Below are 19,759 nucleotides of genomic sequence, written 5' to 3' on the forward strand. Positions count from 1 at the left end.
AGACAGTATGAATATTTTCCATTTGAAAACCAGATTGATGAAGCAGTTCTACTGGAATTGGGGTTATCATAAGGGAACAGCCATCTTTTTTGTAGTTCTGAAAACATCTGAGCTCTATATTCCAGCAGAGTCTAACAACGCTACCTTAACATTAGCTGCCAAGTTTCTGTGTAAAAAGCAAAATATGAGGGGATGAAAATGTAGCTCAGACTTGGGACCATGTGTAGGAAGAAAGGTCCAGAGATGCTTCTGATTTTGTTTTTGAAGCGGCCATAGCATAAGAATTTTATCAGTAAATGTTGAATTGACTGCTCAGCAAATTGCAAACTTTAAGGTTGATAAAAAAAAAATACAGCCAAGATTTATCTGTGCTAATCCATCCTTTTATACCCGCATATGCTAGAAATTAAACCACTTTCATATTATGTGTCCATTTAGACAAGTCAGTCAGAAGATAGTGTCTAATAGTTATCAACACACATGCTTCGTATAATCAACTCCATTTTGGTCAAGTTAATACACCAGCAGAACAGACAGATTTGGGCCTCTTTTCTTATAAAGAATCTGACAATTTAAGGGGGTTGTGTTCACTTCCATTTATGTCCTGGAAAATACACTCTTGTGACTTAGCAACCATGTTTAAAAAGCTCTTGCAGTTCTTAAACAAACAGAGTGTATGTTTATGAGGTCCTAACGACGTTATTTTCAGGGATGACGTCGAGATCATGATATGCAGCTGTAGGGATTTACAGTAAATTGTGGGTGATTTATTGCTGTGACATACAGTATTTGCCTAGAGAAGAGTGGACACTTATACCTAAGCAGCATCTGCAAGTGTGTTAGATAGGAAATAAGCCAGAGCACCTGGAGACCAAGGACTCCTCACTTTTGAAAGTGAAGGGACCCTTTCTAGGGGATGGAGAATCAAGAGTTAAGAAGATTTTTCTGGCACTCCGAGAGCAGAGCTAATTCAAGACCAGAAAGAGAGACAGTTTAGAATAAAGATTGAAAACGGGAGGCCCAAATCTGGCCTGCAGAAGTGTTTTGTTTGGCCTGCAGAGTACTTTAAAAGATCTGGAGCCGTGGGCAGGATTTTAAAACTGGAGATTCAACACAAAGCCTGGTTTCCTCTCCTCTCTCTGAAACACAGGATGATTGGGCCACACGAGCCTGCGCTCTGCTTGGGGACAATCAGCCAGAGCTGGGAAACCACTTCAGGAGAGGCTTGAGCTCTCACCTCAGCTCAGTCCTCACCAGATCTGCTTCCCTCATTCCTATAACATCTCCTCACCCTACCCCACTCGGTCCCATCTCTTGGAGCTTACAAACCTTGCTGTAGGGAATGTTATTTTTCACTGTGGAGCTCTCAGCAAACAGATCTCCTAAACTGGCAAGGCTCATTTTCAGATAGGAGGATGGACAAAGCACATATTTCTCTCTAAAACTCATCACAAGATTATTAGGTTTTCTGAACAAAAACTGGACATATCTACAGGTGCCATTTTTTTTAAGGATGGGCTGCTGGAGTTCATATTTCTCAAAGCCAAGTCAAAAGACATGGTTTGAAATGGAATGTTTATTTTTAATTTCCTCATCTGAAACAATTAGATGACACTAAGATGGATGGGATATTAGGCCTCTGTCTCTGAGCTTGTTTTGTTATCTGTGAAAATTTCCAGATGGATGGGGCTGACAGGAAGGGAGGAATCAGGGCCAACTTTCCAACAGGCCATGGCAGGCACAGTGCCTACAGCCCACCAGACTTCCAGTGACCTACAAAAATGCCTTAATTTTCCTTTCTTTAAAATCAGAAGAAAAAAAACAATAAATACATAATAATGAATCCAGCCTGGATTATATTCATCTTTATATGAATGCAGTCACAAAGTGTAACTTTTAATATGCTGTACAGAGAAAGGGACCCAAGAAAGCACCCATGAAAGTCATCATGTGACCTACAGGCAAACCCCGGTCACCAGCCAAACGTGCCGTGACCACTTCATCAGTAACAGCACCTTCCATGGCCATAACTTTCTTCCCCACTATGTCCCTGGATGCTTAGCATGTGGCAAGTTCACAAAGAGGGCCCCTGAAACTACACCCTGACCTTGCTCTCAGAAAGGTGGAGTGGATGCCTTTCAGTCAGCCACTTCTGGAAATTTCCAAAGAGAAGTTTCCAAAGATTTTCATCACTTGCAATTGGAGAACAGGTATTACTGCCACCAGGGACAGTTTGCTTGTCTGGTTCTGTTATGCCACCCTTGCAGCACTCTCAATCCTTTATTTCAGGGGCTCATGGCAAGGCGGGGCTTTGCCGGACTCACCACATACCGAAAATAAAAGTCAGAGAACATAGTGCAGGCCATGAGAGGCCCCTCTGTGGGTTCTCAGAATCAAGGGGAGACAGAGTTTTTACCTCCTCAACTCAAAACCTCCCCAAAGTCAAAACACTTCCAAGACCCAGCTGTCGTCTTGGCTTCTCTACCTTCAGCCCTGACCTTCTGCAATGCTCATAGTAGAGAGTGATGACACACTTCCTGGGGAGATCTCAATTGTTACCTTGTTTTGGTACCTCATTTCTCCTGTCCTTTTGCTATATTTATGCCCATTTTCCCTCTATTTGCTATATGATGGCTATACTTTCTGGCCCTTGTAAAAATATATATAATTTAAAAGTCTTAATGGAAAAGATCTAGTCTTACACGTAGTATTTTCAGTCCTCCATACCTAGCAAATTTCTTTCCTGCATTCAATACTTAATAGGGATCTCTTACCTGACGGTATCTTTAAAGGCATAGGTTCATGGCTCTCAGCTTCATCTCTGTTGTTACGATGAGACTAGTGGCTAACCAACTCATACTATGCTCTCTCATCAATCGAGAGTTGGGACAAGAATGTCCCCTACACAAATACACATACACACACACACACATTCCCTTCTCCCGAATTCTACGAATAGTGACATGTGCATCGAAAAGCCCCAAGGGCATCTTTGCTGCAAGAAATTCTATTTTTAAACCACAAATGACTCATCACTGACCAGGGTCTCCCCAAAGCTACAATTTGTCAGACTGTCAGGAAGAAGGACGAATAAAAGCAAAGACAGAGGTCACATCTCCATTCTCGTCTGCAACCCAGAAGACCTATCATAAAGCTGTAATAGTCTACACCAAACCTCAGCACAATCATGGTTGTGTGAAGCATGAGCTTTGCCCTTGTGTTTGGATTAAACTGTTCTGAGCGCTAACCTTTCTCTCCAGCTGGCTCCTACTCTGATCCCTTGGCAGTTCTGTGTGCACTTCTGCCTGTGACTTTACGTAGAGGACCAGTGCTGTGCAACAGGGACAAGATCCAGCCCTCATGCACTATAAACACATGTTCATTGCAGAAGACATAAACAATCAACTGAACCTACAAGGGAATGCATGTTTTTCATTTTCCCTGAAACAATCATTCTTTTTAAAAGAAGCAAGAGGGCTGAAACAGTGTCAGATAATCCAAAGTTTTCCTTTGAAATTCTGAAGAGTGTTGAGAAGAGAAGAAATAATTCATTCTAATTTTGGAGAGAAGAGTAAATACAGATTTATAGACATAGTCATCAGATAGTGTTTTCACAGTGAAACAAATGGAGCCATTGGGCAAAATATCCTCAAAAGTCATGCATAACAAATTCCAGGGAAAAAAAATCTAAACAAGCCAAACCAATGCATTCAGGCTTGCTAATAACCTTCCACAACACAGTTGAACACTTACCTCCCCCTCCAAAATAGTACAACAACAACAACAAAAAAAAAAAAAAAAAAAAAAGGAAAGGCTCATAAAATCAAGTAATTCAGGGTCTCTTGCCAAGGAGATTGAATCCCAAGTGCCTACCTCTCATTATCTTTGTTCTTTTCTATGACCCTAAAGTTGCCCCCATGATGACAGCCTGAAACTCCCAGAATAGGTGTAAGAATCACTATTTGCTTTGCTATTCAATGGATAATATTTGTCATCACATCTTAGTTTATTTAGTATTTGGTAGGAAGAACCCCAAGGGATCAAGGAGAAAGGGGCCTGGACTAGAGAAAATTGCTCTGGTTCTAGGTCAGCCCCTGGCTACGTGGGTGCCCTTGAGTATATCCCTCAACTTCATGGGGCAGGAGAGGAGGTTGAGGCACAGGGGATAGTGGCACCAGTTGGACTTGAAAGTCTCTGCAAATTCTAACATGTCATTCTCTCAAGTTACCTTTTGGAGCTAGGCCCTGGAAGGTCTAGCTCTGTCTTCCTTCCCATTCCTAAGAGTCTCTGATTTTTTCCAAGGAAAGGCCAAAGATGACCAGGTCCTTGATGTTTCCAGATGCCAACGGATGTGATACCTATGTATCACAATACAGGCAATGAGAAGTAAGCCAGGAAGCTGAGCCCGCCTTACCCAGATGGAAGGGAGATGGATGAAGAGGAGTTACCCTCTGGGCATATCCTCCACCTGTCTTCTCTCCTGATTAAAAAAAAAATTGGCATTTTGGAAAGCTAGATGAAATAGAACAGTTGAGTCAGAGAATCCAGTGTTGCCATTAAAGGTTAAATTCTGCAAGGGGACAAAGACTTCCCATTGGGAGGTATTTACAGACTCTTTGCCCTGAAGGTCTGTTCCCCTCCTCCATCCCTCTGTGGGCCCAGTGCCTCCACCATCTGACATTCCATTCTCTAAACAGCTGCTGGCTCTCCTGTTGTGCTCCCTTCACAGATGTGCAATGCTGTTCTGAACATCCTGCCCTTGAACTTTCCCTACCCATAATTTTCCAAACCAAAGCCTCGCAATAAAAATGTCAGTGAGGGATAGAGAAAATTAGGGTGGAGCATGTAAAAGGGGGAAAAAAGAATAGGGAGATGCTTTGCACACACAGTGACTTGTGTTGACTTCCTCAACAAAGGTTAAAAGCATACAGTGACTCCTCGACAAAGACATCACGGCAGAGAACGGCAGGGAATTTCCCAGCATGCCACCTAGAAAGACCACGTTCCATGAAGGAGCTGGGCACAGGGGAAGGTGGTGAGCTCCCTTCTCTATGCCATGGGCTACCCGACTGTTCTTACTGCCAGGCAGGGGGCGAGCTCATGGTGGAAGTGAGAATGGCCTTCATAGTACTTTTTTTACAGTTTATATCATGTTACCGTGGAGGTGACAACGCCATCCTCACAGCTAGGCCAGGTGTCTGCTACCAAGCTGCCACTTGGGAGGCACTGGGTCAACACCTATGCATACAGCCGGGAAGAACGGGACCAACCGGAGGAGGAGGTCAGGTATCTTACCCTGGTCCAGAGACCTCCACAGAAAGCTCTTGGGAACCAAATTCTCCTAAAGTCCATTGCTTCATTGGTACTAACTTTCTAGGCACACAGTGCAAAGCTGTAACAAGTTAATGAAATTCTGCAGCTCTCTCAGAGACAAAAGAACCTGTGTCATGGAGTAGTAGGGCTTCTCTCATTACCTACTGTAGTGTGCCAAACGACAGCCACAGAGGACGAGGTGAGCATGGTGGGAGGAAGCCAAGGGGCTTTCTACTGGGAAAGAACCCCTTCATTGGGAGAAGCCCTTGAAAACAACCAGCTTTCCTGTTCTTTGCAACCTTGACCCTATTCCATCACCAAATGCTGCCACTACCCTGAGATAAAAGAGAAGAGTCTTATTACACCATAACTTAGGAAGAAACACACCAAGACCTAAACAGACGGCAGACACAACATGACCCATCCCACAAGTCTTGTGTCCTAGGGAGGAAGCTGTGCTAGGACCCCCGTTGGCACTGCTGACTTGTGGACGTGGCCCCAAAGATAGGAAATGGGAAGACGGAGAACGAATTGAAAACAGGACAGAGGAGTCAGCTAAGGAGGCTCAGCTACTCCTCGTTCTTGCAACTCCTCACTCGACCCACGGAGGCACTTCCACCATCGGGAATTACACCTCGAGACACTTGGGAGAGAGATCCCTTTAGACGTGTTGGGCTCGAGTCCTGGCTCCCTGACCGATGAGCTACCTGGTTTGGGGGTTTGGGACAAATGCGGCATGTTCGGGAAGGTAGAGCACTCATCCGATCAGGTTGTTGGGAGAACTCAGGGAGGTCCTGTGTGGTGTGCATCACGAGGTGCTCAGCACAGTCTCCGATCAGGGAACAGTTCTCCCAGCCACCTGCCCCATCTCTTCCTTTTTTGAGAAGGATTTCTAGACTGGGGGACTCCAGGCCCGCCTGTGTAAACACTCACTGGGTACAGTAGCTGGTGACTGGCCGGTTCTGCGACGGCTCTGGGTATCCCCATCACATCAACGGTACCACTTTTATTTTTGGAGACTATGAAAACCATCAGGTCGATTTCTATTGCGATCTTAAAGATAATCTCCCTTAACCATACCTAACCCCAAGCAATTTTACTGTGTGGTGGAAAATCTTCAGTGTGAGACGTCTTAAATGAGCGAATGAACACAAGATGAATGAGCCCGTGAATGCAAACGTAAAACGTTAAATGGATGTTAAAGACCAAGGGAGGGCCATTTTCACATCATAATGCCAGCATTGCCCTGGAACCCAGCCCTTGGATTAGATGCTTTCCAAAATTTGCACTGCTCTTCCCTCTTCCTTCCTAATGTCCATATCCCCCCAAAGCAGCCTTGCTGATACGAGAAGCCAAGAGCAAAGACCGGTGAAATCAGCAGGTGCCCCCACTGTGTGCCAGCAATTTTGGAGCTGATAAAGTCATTAAGGAAAATTTTAACAATGTATAACCTTTCAGCTTTACTCTGCTAACAGCGGGTAGCCTCCCTTGCAGAGACGTGCGCCTGCACTGAAGTAACCAGTGAGCAGGACTTGACCTTCATTTTCAGTATGCGCAATATTAAATATTCATAATCCACGTAACTGTAGCATAAGAAGTAGCTGAGTTTAAACACGAATCAAAGGAATAAATATCTCCCCAAAGGTGAGTCATCCTTTCCAAGAATGCCCCTGGAAAAAATGCAAATATCCAGGGCCCGGAACCCCTGTCTCTTCCAACTTTCTCTTGAAATTCTAGAAGCAGCAGGAACTGCTGCATTATGCAATCCACGAATCCTGCCCTCACACTGACATCGTTGGGTCTTTTTTTTTTTATTATTTTTTTCTTATCTATTAGAGAAGAATTACTGTACCTATGTCAAAGAGAGGAAACAGACAGGGATGGAACCAGCCATGGTGACATTATCACCCACAGGGTGTCTGGGGTGCTTTTGACTCGGTTGTACAATTTTTTAAAAGTCTTTGCTTCACGGAGTATTCAGAGTGTGTGGGAGGAAAGGGTCAGCGGAGATCAAGAGACATCAGAATTAGGAGCTGGAGTGGCATATGCCTTAAATTGGACAGAACACCTTTAAAAAGAATGAGAAAGAAGAGTTCTTTTGGGCAGTACCTGCCTTGTGTGGCTAATTTAATATCTTCTGAGGGATAGGATTATTGTGTTTGGAGGGCTTAAATCTTCTCCGTGTCTGGAAGGAACTGACACTTGTGCCTATCCAAAGTCTTGGTAGAAGAGCTCCTCTGCTTGGCTGCTTCTAGAGAGTCTACCGCTGGGATGATGAAGCATAATTTTAACACAGTTTAACGTAATTCTCTTTGGCTTTCAACTCCAGGAGCTCGGAGCCACAATCTGTCTTAGCTAGATAGCAATCACTTGAGGCTGCACAAGTGATTCTTCTGTGGTGATCACTCCAGGAAAATTAAGACCCAAAGAAGCTCTCCTCAAATCCTTGAATGAAAAAAAAAGAGCTGCTCCGGGACCTATCTTGGCCTAAGGATGGGAAAGGAAAGATGCTTAGGGGAGGCTGTCTTTGGAAATGACTTACCCACTACCTCTTGAGAGTGAACTAAGTTCTGAAAGGTTAACAAGATCAGAAAGCCACCAATTATGACATTTATCTGGACTGCCTTCCCCACCTGCTGCCACATGAAAGTGGAATGACCAGCCACCCCACCTGCCGGCCCATTCATACAACCCCAATAGGCCTGTCTGACACTGAGCCAGCAGGGCGGACCACCAGAGCCTGTTTTGTATATTAATCTGCCTTCCTTGCCCTCTTCAAGGGGCTGGGTGCAGACACCCCCATATCTTGAACTTGTGCTGCTAGAACATTCCTCACCATTTTGGGGAGGCCAGCTCTGATTGAAATTCATGGAGATGAGCCACTTCACGACAATGTCCGCCCAACTGGGCTCATGCGAGGGAAAGCCTAGGGATTTGTTTATTTGATTGGTATATTTGAAGGGCTAAATGCTAACAGAAATTTGTCTGAAGAATACGAGGTTTTTCCAGGGTGGTAATATAGGATAACTTTCCAAGAGAAGTTTAAGGCCCTCTTTCCAAGTCCCCCACATAGCCTGCCAAACCACCAGTGTATATAAATCAATGAGAATTTAGGATGAAAAGATGAATTTTAAGAATTTACATTCAGCTTTCTTACATATTTTCCATTTGCTTCTTATATGTGGATAGAACTTTATTTTCTCTTAGTCTGCTTGATTACAATGTCTAATAGGTTTTTTGTTTGTTTTGTTTTTGTTTTTGTTTTTGTTTTTTATTCCTAGGAATCTGTGGACTTGCCATAAAGGTTACTTTACAGATTGTACTTCTGCCCCTTACTTCATGTGTGCATGCTTTGCAGGCTTTCCCCAGGAAGATGGAAGACTCCTTGGTTATTGGCTGTGCCGATCAGGTCACCCAAAGGACAGAACCTTGGGAGATGGCTATAACCAAACATACTAATGCAAATGAGAACCGGAAGGGCTGACATAAATAAACATCAAGTCTTCTTATAAATCAAGTCTCGTTATGCCAAACCACAGAGGTTAGTGACACAGAAGAAAGACTAAGGTTAGGGCAGTCCCCAGGGAAAATGGGGACAAGTTTGGTTCTAAGATTATTGGCATTTTTGCTGAAAAATTGCAGAATAGGACTAAACTGTCCATCTTTGGAATAGACTCTTTGTAAGTCCATAAAAGAAACCGGAACCAGAAAAGGGTCCCAATGCTGGCTTTCCCAAGACTGAGCAAAATCATAACTAAATCCGAAGGACCGGGGGGTGGCGCAGGGCATCCAGAGTAGGGGCCCTTTGCTTTGGGGAATTCCATTCCTTTCCATTCTCCTATATGGAGCTGTGAACACCAGAATCTACCGAACAAAAGTCTGCCTTTCAGTAGACACTGTAAAAAAGGACACAATTCAAATCCATCTAACAAGAGCATTTTATTTCTGAGAAATACAAAGGAGCAGAAAGGGAGGGGAAGGGTAAGAAGGTGCTGAGGCATCTCTCCTAACCGATCACCACACTCACCTCCATGTGAGGGTTTGCTCTGTCTGGGGCACACATACTACATGCCCAAACCCATTTCCTGAGCCTGGCATGGAAGTGGACAGGATATGCACCCCCTGACATGTGAGAACAGTCCTCACTCCTGGGAAGAGAATGGAGAAATAAGACCAGGGCTTTAGAAGATCTTTAGTTCAATCCAAATATGGTCCAGAATCATTTAGAGAAGATATTTAAAAGAAGCTTACCTTCAATGACATACCAGTTGGAGATGTCCAGGCTTAAACATCTCTTCTCTTTCTTGGCCAGGAAGAGCTAATGGAAGAGGCGTGTAGAATCTTGTCTCCTGGAGTACTTTGAAAGGACTCTCCCCCTGAGGCAGGTGAGGGCAGTCCAGCCTTGTGCATGGGGACGGGCTGAAGGACCTCTGATACTCTCAGACTTGGCTGATTCCCAGAGGCAAGTGATTAAAGGGATGTTTGCTTTATTTTCCCTGACATGGCATTTTGGCCTCAGCACCCAATTGCACAAAATCCTTTGGCTGGTGACCAGATGCCTCTGAGAAATTCAGAATTTAGGCGTGCATGAAATTACTACCATCCCGACACATAGAAAAGGAGCACTAAGCTCAGGACTCAGGCACACCAGGGTCCGTGCCAACAAGGACACAAAGCAGGTTCCTGGAATCAAACTCTAGTGAACAGTCATACCAAGGATAGAGTTCAGAGAGACAAAAACACTCTCACAGTGGACAACGCAGGCAAAGAGTTCAAGGTCACCGCCCAGTTGTCAAGTTCACGGTCACCACAGAAAGGCGCGTCAGACCAGCTTGGCTCCAGCTTCTCAGCCCCAAGCTTGCAACACAATCGTTGGAACAAATAAGGTACCCCGGGGTGAGACCTGCTGGAACCAGGGCAGAGCTGGCCACTGCCTAGCAGCTCTGCTCGGTGACCTCTTTTGACCCCTATGAAGCCTTAAACTCTGTCCTCAAGAACCGCCCCCACCTCCACCTCAGGTTCAGCCCAGAGTATCAGTTCACTGAGCTGGTACCCCAGGGCTCCACACAAATGTCCACTCTAGGAAATGCTAGATGGCCATGGGCCTTGACCTCTGGGAGTCATAAAGAACTCCTTCCTCCCATCTGTTACCTTCACAAGTCAAGAAGCACCAACGAGCAATGTTTCCACTGAATATTCTGCTTGATAGCTGCAAAGGACAGAGCCATGCTTCCTAATCCGATCCCCAACAAGATTAAAGCATGAGAAACCCTAATGAGAAGAGGACCTTACAACCATGGCAAGAATGGCTTGGACCCTCATTGGCTGGATACCTGTAACCCTCCCAGTGGTTGGACATTCCTACCAAAGCCCTCCTAGCTTCTTGACATCTTTAGTGCAAATATTTCAACAGGAAACAGGTATTTGAAAACAAATTAGACCCAGCAAAAAGACTTATCCTCAAATACATCTCCCTCCCTCTTACACCAGCAGAATCCGAGTAACCTTCCTGTGACAGCTTGTTTTCCCATTCAGAAAACCAGCAGAGTAGCTTTGCCTTCCTCTGACAGCCTTCCACCCTCAAAAGACTTGCAAATTTTGGTGTTAAAATAAATCAACTCATCGACGCAGAGGCTCATGATTGTTTTAGAAAAGAGGGCAAGACAACGCATTTGAATACTCACTTTGACGAATCTATGAAGTATATTACAAGGGCACCAATGCTGAGAGCAAAGACTAAGACAACCTGCAAAAGAAGAAGAAAATGCCATCACTTAAAGCCAACACCAGGAAGCTTCGTTCTGGGGGGCTTTGTCGGGGTGGGGGGTGTTGGACACAAGTGGAGAAGCAGATTTCCAACTGCTTTCTGGGGCCCTCTTGGGAATCTCAAGCCCTGGAGGCCCCCACAGGACGCCCTGATGCTGCCTCCACACCTTGCAGTGGGCAGCAACCTCTGTGCTGGCCAACAGGGGTCAGGGCAGACTCTTGTTTCTATGGTGCCGGGTCCCATCTTGCCCTGTTAGCAACAGGGTCCAGCTTCTCCGCAACTGAAGTCCGCACACTTCCAGTGAGGAAAGAGCAGGTAAGAATTCAGAGCGATACAACTGGTCGTTTTATGGGCATCCTAGACCCAGAAGAACTCAGACATGGGAATATCAATTTTTCCAAGTTCTGACAAGGATTTACAGACCACAAAGTTGACCCATTTTAAGTGCACAATTCGGTGACTTCAAGTAAACTGACCAAGGGATACAGCCATCACTGCAATGAAATGGCTTCAACCATTTTCATCAATCCCAGGAAGACCCCTCACACCCAGGAACAAGCTAAGCCCGCTCCCGCCCCCAGCCCTATGCAACCCCTGATTGACTGCTGGTCTCCAGACAAGAACCATCAATTTGAAAAGCACAAATTTGCTGCTTGTACAAATGTGTGTGTGTGTGTGTGTGTGTGTGTGCACATCCACGAGCGTGTAGTTACAACACTTCTCAAGTATTCTGGAAACGGGTTAGGTGCAGGGAGCCAAAGCCGCTAATACATTAGGCCAGCTACACGAGAAGACTTGTTCATCTTTACACTCTTCACTCAGAATTAATGCCTCTGATATAAAAGACAGTTTGGCATCTCCTCCAAAGGATACCTGTCACACTGACGTCCATCCGAAGCGTATGCGGCAGCTGACGCCGCCACCAACACTTCTGTCCCCGCTCTACGTTCTGGTTTGTTCATTTAGTCTTTCACAGAGGAGACCAGTAGGGCAACTAAACGGATGCTCAGAAATGAGCAAGACGTGCAGAGCCAACAATTAAGATTGAAAACAGAAAGCAAACACTACCGCTGCACACTGTGCCAACAAATACCTTTCCGACACACTAATATCCTAAAAGGACCACGCAGAAAGAAGTGTCAGTCTCTTCTCAGAGTATCTGCATATTGACATCCCTCTGGCATCGGCTGGTGGATAGAGATGAATCCCAATTTATGTAATGACTGCACAGCCAAGCTGTGTGTGCGTGTGTGTGTGTGTGTGTGAGAGAGAGAGAGAGAGAGAGAGAGAGAGAGTCGAGGGGATCACACATGCATATCTGTACTGTGTGTGTGCATCAAACTGGCAGATAGGAAATGCAATCTGCCTACTGTACTCATTGAAAACATTGCAGAACCCCACGGAGCTACCGGGACAGACAGCAGACCACACAGTAAACACTGACAAACAGCAGAACACTGAGGAAGAAAGACGCAGCCTCATAGCACCTGACAAATCATCCTGATGAAAGAAAGTGGTAAAACAGTACATCACTGGGGCTTGTTTTATTCTTCCATTTTGTCTCAAAAACTAAACCGTGCTGCAGCTGAATCCAAGGTAACCCTGCAGTCTGCTGGCAAATCACCATCTATCCGGTGCTAATCCTCCTGGCAGGCTCACCCCAGGCTCTCCCCTCACGCTCATTCACTCCTTCATCCCTTTGCAAAGTCATACACACAAAAAAACACAAAAATATAAACAAGCCTCTTCTTTTCCCTCTATTATCTGAAGGAGGCAGCAAAACAAATAGCTTAAGATTAATTTTGATCTGTGTTGCTATTTACGAGACATAAGCACTGAAATCCTGGCCCCGACCTCATTCTCAAAATGCTGCAAAGAGAAGGGGCGTGGCCAGGGCACAGGGGAAGGACCTCTTCTTCATTCATAAACAGCTGACCCAAGACTAATCTCTGTCAGCTGGGCTCTGGGTGTGTGTGTGTGTGTGTGTGTGTGTGTGTGTGTGTGTAAGGATGCTGAGCTTTGGTCAGAGCTGACTCTACAGGCCAATGAGGGGATGGGAAGGGAGGGCAGGGATGCAGGGGCGAGGAGAGGAAAGAGGATAGAAGCCCTTGCAAATGGCATCACCATCATGAAATGAGCTCAAAATCTAAGCTCTCTTGCAATGGTGAGGATTTCCCAGCACTGGGGGGCCAGATGAAGTAGCTGACACTAATTTGTCCCAGCTGCCTTCACTTGGCCTCTCAGACAGGGAATAATGTGCAGCTTATTTAAGCAAATCAGCCAGTGACAGGAGGGGAGGACTCCTGCTAGCTTCTTAAGATGCAAACTCAAGTATCAGCATCTCTCTGATAGGATGAGGGAGGGAAGAAATTCAGGAGGGAAATGACCTCCAAGAACTGAAGACCTTGGTGAGAGAACCGATTCTTGGGTCCACATGTTCATCTGGAAGGCTGTCTCTTGAGGAGGTACAGGGCATCCAAACTGATCCACCCCCCACACCCTCCACCTCAAGGACTGAAATGATCAATGAGGAAAGGACCAGCTTCTCAAAATTAAGGCAACTGGGCATGTGGTTTTTAAACATGCTAAATGGCTCTTTATCATGTTGGGCTTGATTACATTGTCAACCTGGATCCAAGTGCTGCAGAAAATGAATCAACCCCTTGGATTAGGCCGTGGAAATAGGAATCCAACAAAGATTCATCTTCTATAGGCCCTGACAAAGGATTAGCACTCTCTCTCTTCATCTCTTATCACTCTCTCTGATAAGCCCCCCCATTGTCTGAGAACTCTGCTCTACATATGAAAAAATTCAGTCTAGCTACACAGAACAGTCAGATTTTTAGCCTAAATGCTAACGGTTATGTTACAGAGCACCTCCAAATAATTATCTAAGTATTTATTTCACGAAATCTGCTAAGGCCCTAGGAAAAATAACAAAAGTCCACTTGAAGTCACGAAATAAATTTCTTTATGGAATAATCCTTACATAGTAATCCATGTCATGTTACACTACTACGCAACTAGCACTCAATGGTATGGCACAGGTATAGTCATTCTGTACTAAGGTACTAACTAGGTCAAGATATGAATGGGAAAAGAGGTTGAGATGGGCAGGAACAATATGTTCTTTCTTCTCAAAGTGTCCCTTCTTCCTACCTATAATGGCTTCTAGAACATCCCTTCAGTAAGGGGGAAGTCTGCTGAGAGTTCTTCTATGTGCCTCGAAAGTCCCAGAGATAAAAGGCACTCTAGCCCAAGGGACATGTTAAGATGAGGCCAAGAAAAGCATAATAATATACCTGAGACACAGAAACACTAGCCCTCCAGCAGCTGAGTCACAGAAGGCTCCCTACAATAACCAAGCTCTTTACAAAGCACTGTCACAAACAAGACCTGGTACCACAGTCTGCCATGTGAGACGAGATGAGCATTCCCTCTCGGGGCACACACTGTGCTGACCTCCACCAGCGCCTTTCTAGCTTTTCACAGGCTGGGAGGTAGGGTCACCAAATCACCATGGGATGGCTACCTGGGAGGGCGCTAACTGCCATAGTCTTAGGTTGATTGAAAATACCCATATGCTACGCAGTGATACCAGGTACTGAGTGATATTTACAGAGTGCCAGATATCTAACAAAAGTGATTTGATAAATGTCATTGAAACAATGGTACTCTTGAGTTATCTGTTCCCAGAAATGCAAGATCAAACACGACATGTGTTTGCACAGAAGAATGCCAGGAACACAGACACAGACACACAGAGACACACAGTGTATCAAAAAAAAAAAGTCTCTCCATAACATCTGGCATCAGGAGCCTGATGAATAAATGGAGAATGAAGAGGGTATAGTCACAGATATTTTCATGATGGACATTCCAGCAATCCCTGAAGATCTTTCAAATGTCTCAGAAAGTTCATAAAAGGGGTGCCTGGGTAGCTCAGTTGGTTAAGCGTCCGCCTTCAGCTCAGGTCATGATCCCAGGGTCCTGAGATTGAGCCCCGCATGGGTGGGTTGGCGGGGGGGGGGGTGGGGGGGTGGAGCCTACTTCTCCCTCTCCTCCCACTCCTGCTCTCTCTCACTATCCCTGTCTCTCTCCCTCAAATAAATAAATAACATCTTTAAAAAAAAAGTTCATAAAAGTGGGAAACATGATGGCAAAGCACAGAATATCCCCCATCAAGTCACTGAAGATCTTCAAGGAAAGGACAATTCCAGTGAGATGAACACAGAATGAATGAATGGGGAAGGTGGGCTCTTAGACACGCTGTCTGTTCTAGAAACTGGTTTCAAGTTGTTGAATTTGGCCCAAGCGCTTTCAATAGACACAAGTCATGAGTCTATGAGGGCCTCCAGACACTGATTGGAGTAGAGGCTCATAAAGGCAGCTACCACCACCAACCCATCACTTGAGCAGCATTTGTTAAAAATCAGAGATGCCCTCATCCCGCCCTGGAACCAGAGAATGGCAAGCTGGGGGGATGGGGAAGCTGGGCACCTCTATTTTTCAGAAGCTCCTCCAGTGAATCTGATATATAGCCAAGAATGGGAGTCACTGAATTAAAGCCATTAGGGGAAACCACTTAGCTCAAGTCAGAGATTAATTTACAAATGTCGCCTTAACAATTAGCCCATTAGAACATATGTATGAGGCCTGCAGGCTTTGAGAATCGTGCTAGAAGTAAAGTACAGAGAGGAGGATGAGTTAATTCTCTCCTGAGCAGGTTTTATACATTCTGCTCAGCTCACAGCAGAACAAATGACCCTAATTAATGATTCTGCATGTTTGATTGGGGCCTAGCCAGCCCCTGGCAGCAGCGACCCCTCTGAAAATGGACCATTTTCTACATATAATCCCAAGGGCACATCACTTTTTTTTTATTGAGGTGTAATTTATATACAATAAAATTTACTATGTAAAAACAATAGACATGAGAACTCCCAAGGCAAAACAACGTGGGGACATTTTGTTTATGAGTGATAACATCATTCCACCATCCAAATTAAAATGTTTGGTCTGGTGAATTTAACAACTCTGACAGACAGGACTCCTGTGTACAAAGCCCAGAGGGAGAGAGAGAGAAAAAGAAAACTAAAAGAGCAAAGTCAGGCCTGGACTTTGCCCTCAACGAGCATGGAATTCAGAAGTTTAAATTACTCAGGAGTCCCTTGTGGCTTTGATAAATACCACGCATACAAACAGACACTTCTCGGATGTCCAAGGAAGGAAAGGATACAGAAGTAACACCACCACCATCACAAACCTCCAAAGTGGAATAGGAAGGGGAGGGTGGAAAGCCAAGGGAGAAGAAAGGAAATCCCTGACACTCCAGATCCACCTGTCTGATGCAGGGAAGGGCAAGGCACCAGGCGCGCCAGCAGACAGACTCATGGCAGAGAGGGCACAGACCCAAGTGATGTTGAATCCTGACTCTGCAGTACACTCTTGAGCATACCACTTAACAACTCCAGGACTCAGCTTCCCAATCTGTGAAAGGGGGGCCTGGAAGAGATGATCGTCAGATCAGGACCTGGATAGGTTATTGCACAGGAATTGCAAAAGGATTCAGAACTCTTAGCTTGAGAAGGCAATGCTCTTTTATGTCAGGGGGTGCCATTTGTGGGTATCACTGTAAATTCAGCATGATGAGCATTATGCGTGTCACTAATCTTGTCAGAGGGGCTTGTGTCTTGCAGAAAATCATAAGCAGGAATCCTACGGACACTCGGATTCATAGTTTTGTGTTTCCAGTGGCACAATCAATTGCTCGTGCAGCTGGCCATCCCACAAAACTACAACACAACCTACCAAGGCTACTGACTGGCTCTCTCCTGGCCCTGTGCCTCGTTCTGCTGTTGCTCCAGGGAATTGAGTGGGGGTCTCACCCAATCTCCTTTCCGCCTGCCTTTGTGATTCTTTGAAAAGCCCATGTTTCCGTAGGTTTTGTATAGAGGAGCCCACACTCTGAGTATCAGTGTTTTCTTAAGGGAAAAAAGTGAAGGATATTTTTTTTCTTCAGAATCTGGCCAGTATACTAATGTTTCCCTCACCCTTCAACCACTCTCAATAGAAGACATCATCTTGCTACCAAGAAAGGTATTTTTGTTATCCTAAATAACAAAAGATTTGTAAAATATAAAACCAATATTTTGACAGTGCCATTTAAACACCCAAAGGTCCCCAAAGTTTCCAAAGTAACATTCTGGCACATTACTTTTGACTTATGAAGTGCTTACACAAAAATGCTGCAAGTTGATTCGCTAAAGGCCAAGACTCCAAACAACAGTTTAAGTACAGATGCATTCAATACGAAAGAAAGGGAGGAATAAAGAAGTGCTTTCAGTAGTCAGTGTTTAGAATTATAAAATACATGGGACTCCCAGATAAGAGTAAAACTGTGCTTTATTCAAATGTAAGGAAGGCCAGGAAAAATGTCATGCTTTTAGGGGCATTTAAGTCTGGTACTTCCAAAAGTGCAAGACTTAAAGCCATACCCAATATAAAATGGACTGAATTTTTAGGACATAAGATATAACTTGGAGAGGTCCCCCCACCCCTTAAATTGCTTCAAATGACTTTGAGTATGAAGAAAAAGAAATCCCTAAAAGAGCTTACAAGACCCTGAAATTCCAGCCCTTTTCTGCTGCTGAAGATTCTAATTAATGGAAATTCAGTTCTTCTTAGTCATCATGTGTCGTGCCTCCCCACCCCAGCTACCACAGGGCCTTTGCACAAGCATTTTCTTCCTCCTGGAAGTCGTACCTCTCTTCATAGACTATTCATCCTTCAGATCGCAGCTCCGCTATCACATTCCTAACACTTACTGCAGGGATGTACCCCCATGAACATAATACTTTATAGCACTTAGCATGGCAAAAATTTTAAATTTTTTGTACAATCATTTGATCAATTCCTCTCTCCTCTGCTGGACTGCAAGTTCTATGAAGACAGGGTGCCTGTCCTTTTTTTTTTTAGTATTTTATTTAAATTCAATTTGCCAACATATAGTATAACACCCAGTGTTCATCCCATCTGCCTGTCCATTTTTAGTCATCACTAAACTCCCAGAAGCTAGCAAAGTGTCTCAATCAATATTTGCTAAATAAAAGTGTATTTGAAGAAAAGATAAGAGAGTAAGTTTGGAAACTGGGTGTAATGAAAGCAAGAGAGTTGGATCCTCATGGAGCGAGGCTTTGGAGCTTAAAACCTCAGAAAGAGGTGAGGTATAGTTCCAGGGAAGGCAGGAGCCAAGGGACTCATGGCAGGAGTGGAGTAGGGCTGGAGAGCATCATGGTTGAAGGGACTGAGGATTTGAGATGCAAGGGGGCTAGCAAGCAGAAGCATGTGCACATACCAGAAGGGGATGGCTCGAGTTGAGGTGGGGAGAAGAAAGAGTCAGGGATGGAGCCACCTTGAATGGTGGAAGAGCCTGCTGGAAGGGAGATGCCAGCATCAGGGAGAGTAGACAGGGTGAGGATTCAGCTGGATGGCAGGAGCCTCAAGAGAAAAGGTTTTGCACAAAGATGGAAGAGGCTACGGAGGACCAGATCCAGGGGCCCATGGGCTATAAACAAAGAAGCCACCTATGGAGGTGTGAAGGAAACTACGTCTCTATGAAAGGTTCAGTTAAGGTGGTAGATGTCAGAGGGTGAGAATTTAAGTTAGGATCAGGACTGGGAATGTGTGGAAACAAAGTGAAGTACATGTCATAAGTAAATGAGATGCAAAACAATGTAAATATAAGTGTATAAGTAATAAACGAACACACACACACACACTGCAAGAGACACAGAGATAAACTGATACTCCAATAATTAATCACAAATACTGGGTCTCTATTACTATTTATTGGCCAACTACAGTCCTAGCAAAGTGTCTCTGTGATTTCCAAATTAGGTAATTTCAAAGTGACTATAGATAAAAACAAAGCCCTGGAAAATAATAGGATTCCTTCTTAATGTAAGCTACTAAGAACAATTTTATTGTAAGTCACGCATCTACTGGCATACAGACAAATTATGCACAATAATGAGCTTTTTATAGAGGGCAGAGGAGCATTTGACTAATATGGAATAGATATAAAAGGTCTGGATCCTTCTTTTTTTTTATTTTCCCCAAAGAAGAATTGGGGGCATAATTATAAGCCAGTTGCCTAATCTCTTCCCTCCTGGGGGACCATGTTGATATACTCCAGGGCACAAAATTGTGTGGATCTCTGCAGGTCAGTGTTTCTCAACTGCCGGGAAGGTGTCAACGATCTAACATCTTGGGTTTTGTTGACCACGCTTGTTTCATTTTGCGTAACACAAAAATATAGAAGAGTTAAATGTGATCCTCTAACGGTCTCAATTTATTATAATTGAAACAAGAAACCGAAATGATGGAAAGCAACTGTAACCCTGAGTCGGAAAATTTTCCCTAAAACCTGTGACCTTAAGAATCAAGGTTTAATGACACTGAAATCTTATATCATTGCCTCGTAAAACTTAAAAGGTTGATTTTCACATATTTCTACCAATAGCATGAAACTGGTGCATTGGCAAACAAGATATAATGTTCCATTCGAGGGCTAAAGTTTGAGAGACCTGTCCTGTCTAATTACTGAAGAATCTAGGGGGAAAATTTCCATCTGCTGCTAGAGCTCCCAAGTTTGCAGCTAATGAGCTTTTGGGGGAC

The 19,759-nt window shown here is 44.5% G+C and overlaps 1 protein-coding gene across 1 annotated transcript in view; it reads right to left on the reverse strand.

The window, feature by feature from the left end:
• Nucleotides 1-19,759, reverse strand: part of KCNMA1 (potassium calcium-activated channel subfamily M alpha 1) — a 711,483-nt gene that overhangs the window by 340,997 nt on the left and 350,727 nt on the right. The window contains 1 exon segment of the mRNA NM_001003300.2: nucleotides 10,998-11,059. Within this exon segment, the coding sequence (NP_001003300.2) occupies nucleotides 10,998-11,059 (62 nt within the window).

The sequence above is a fragment of the Canis lupus genome, chromosome 4 (genome assembly GCF_011100685.1).
Source record: "Canis lupus familiaris isolate Mischka breed German Shepherd chromosome 4, alternate assembly UU_Cfam_GSD_1.0, whole genome shotgun sequence".
Lineage (NCBI taxonomy): Eukaryota > Metazoa > Chordata > Mammalia > Carnivora > Canidae > Canis > Canis lupus.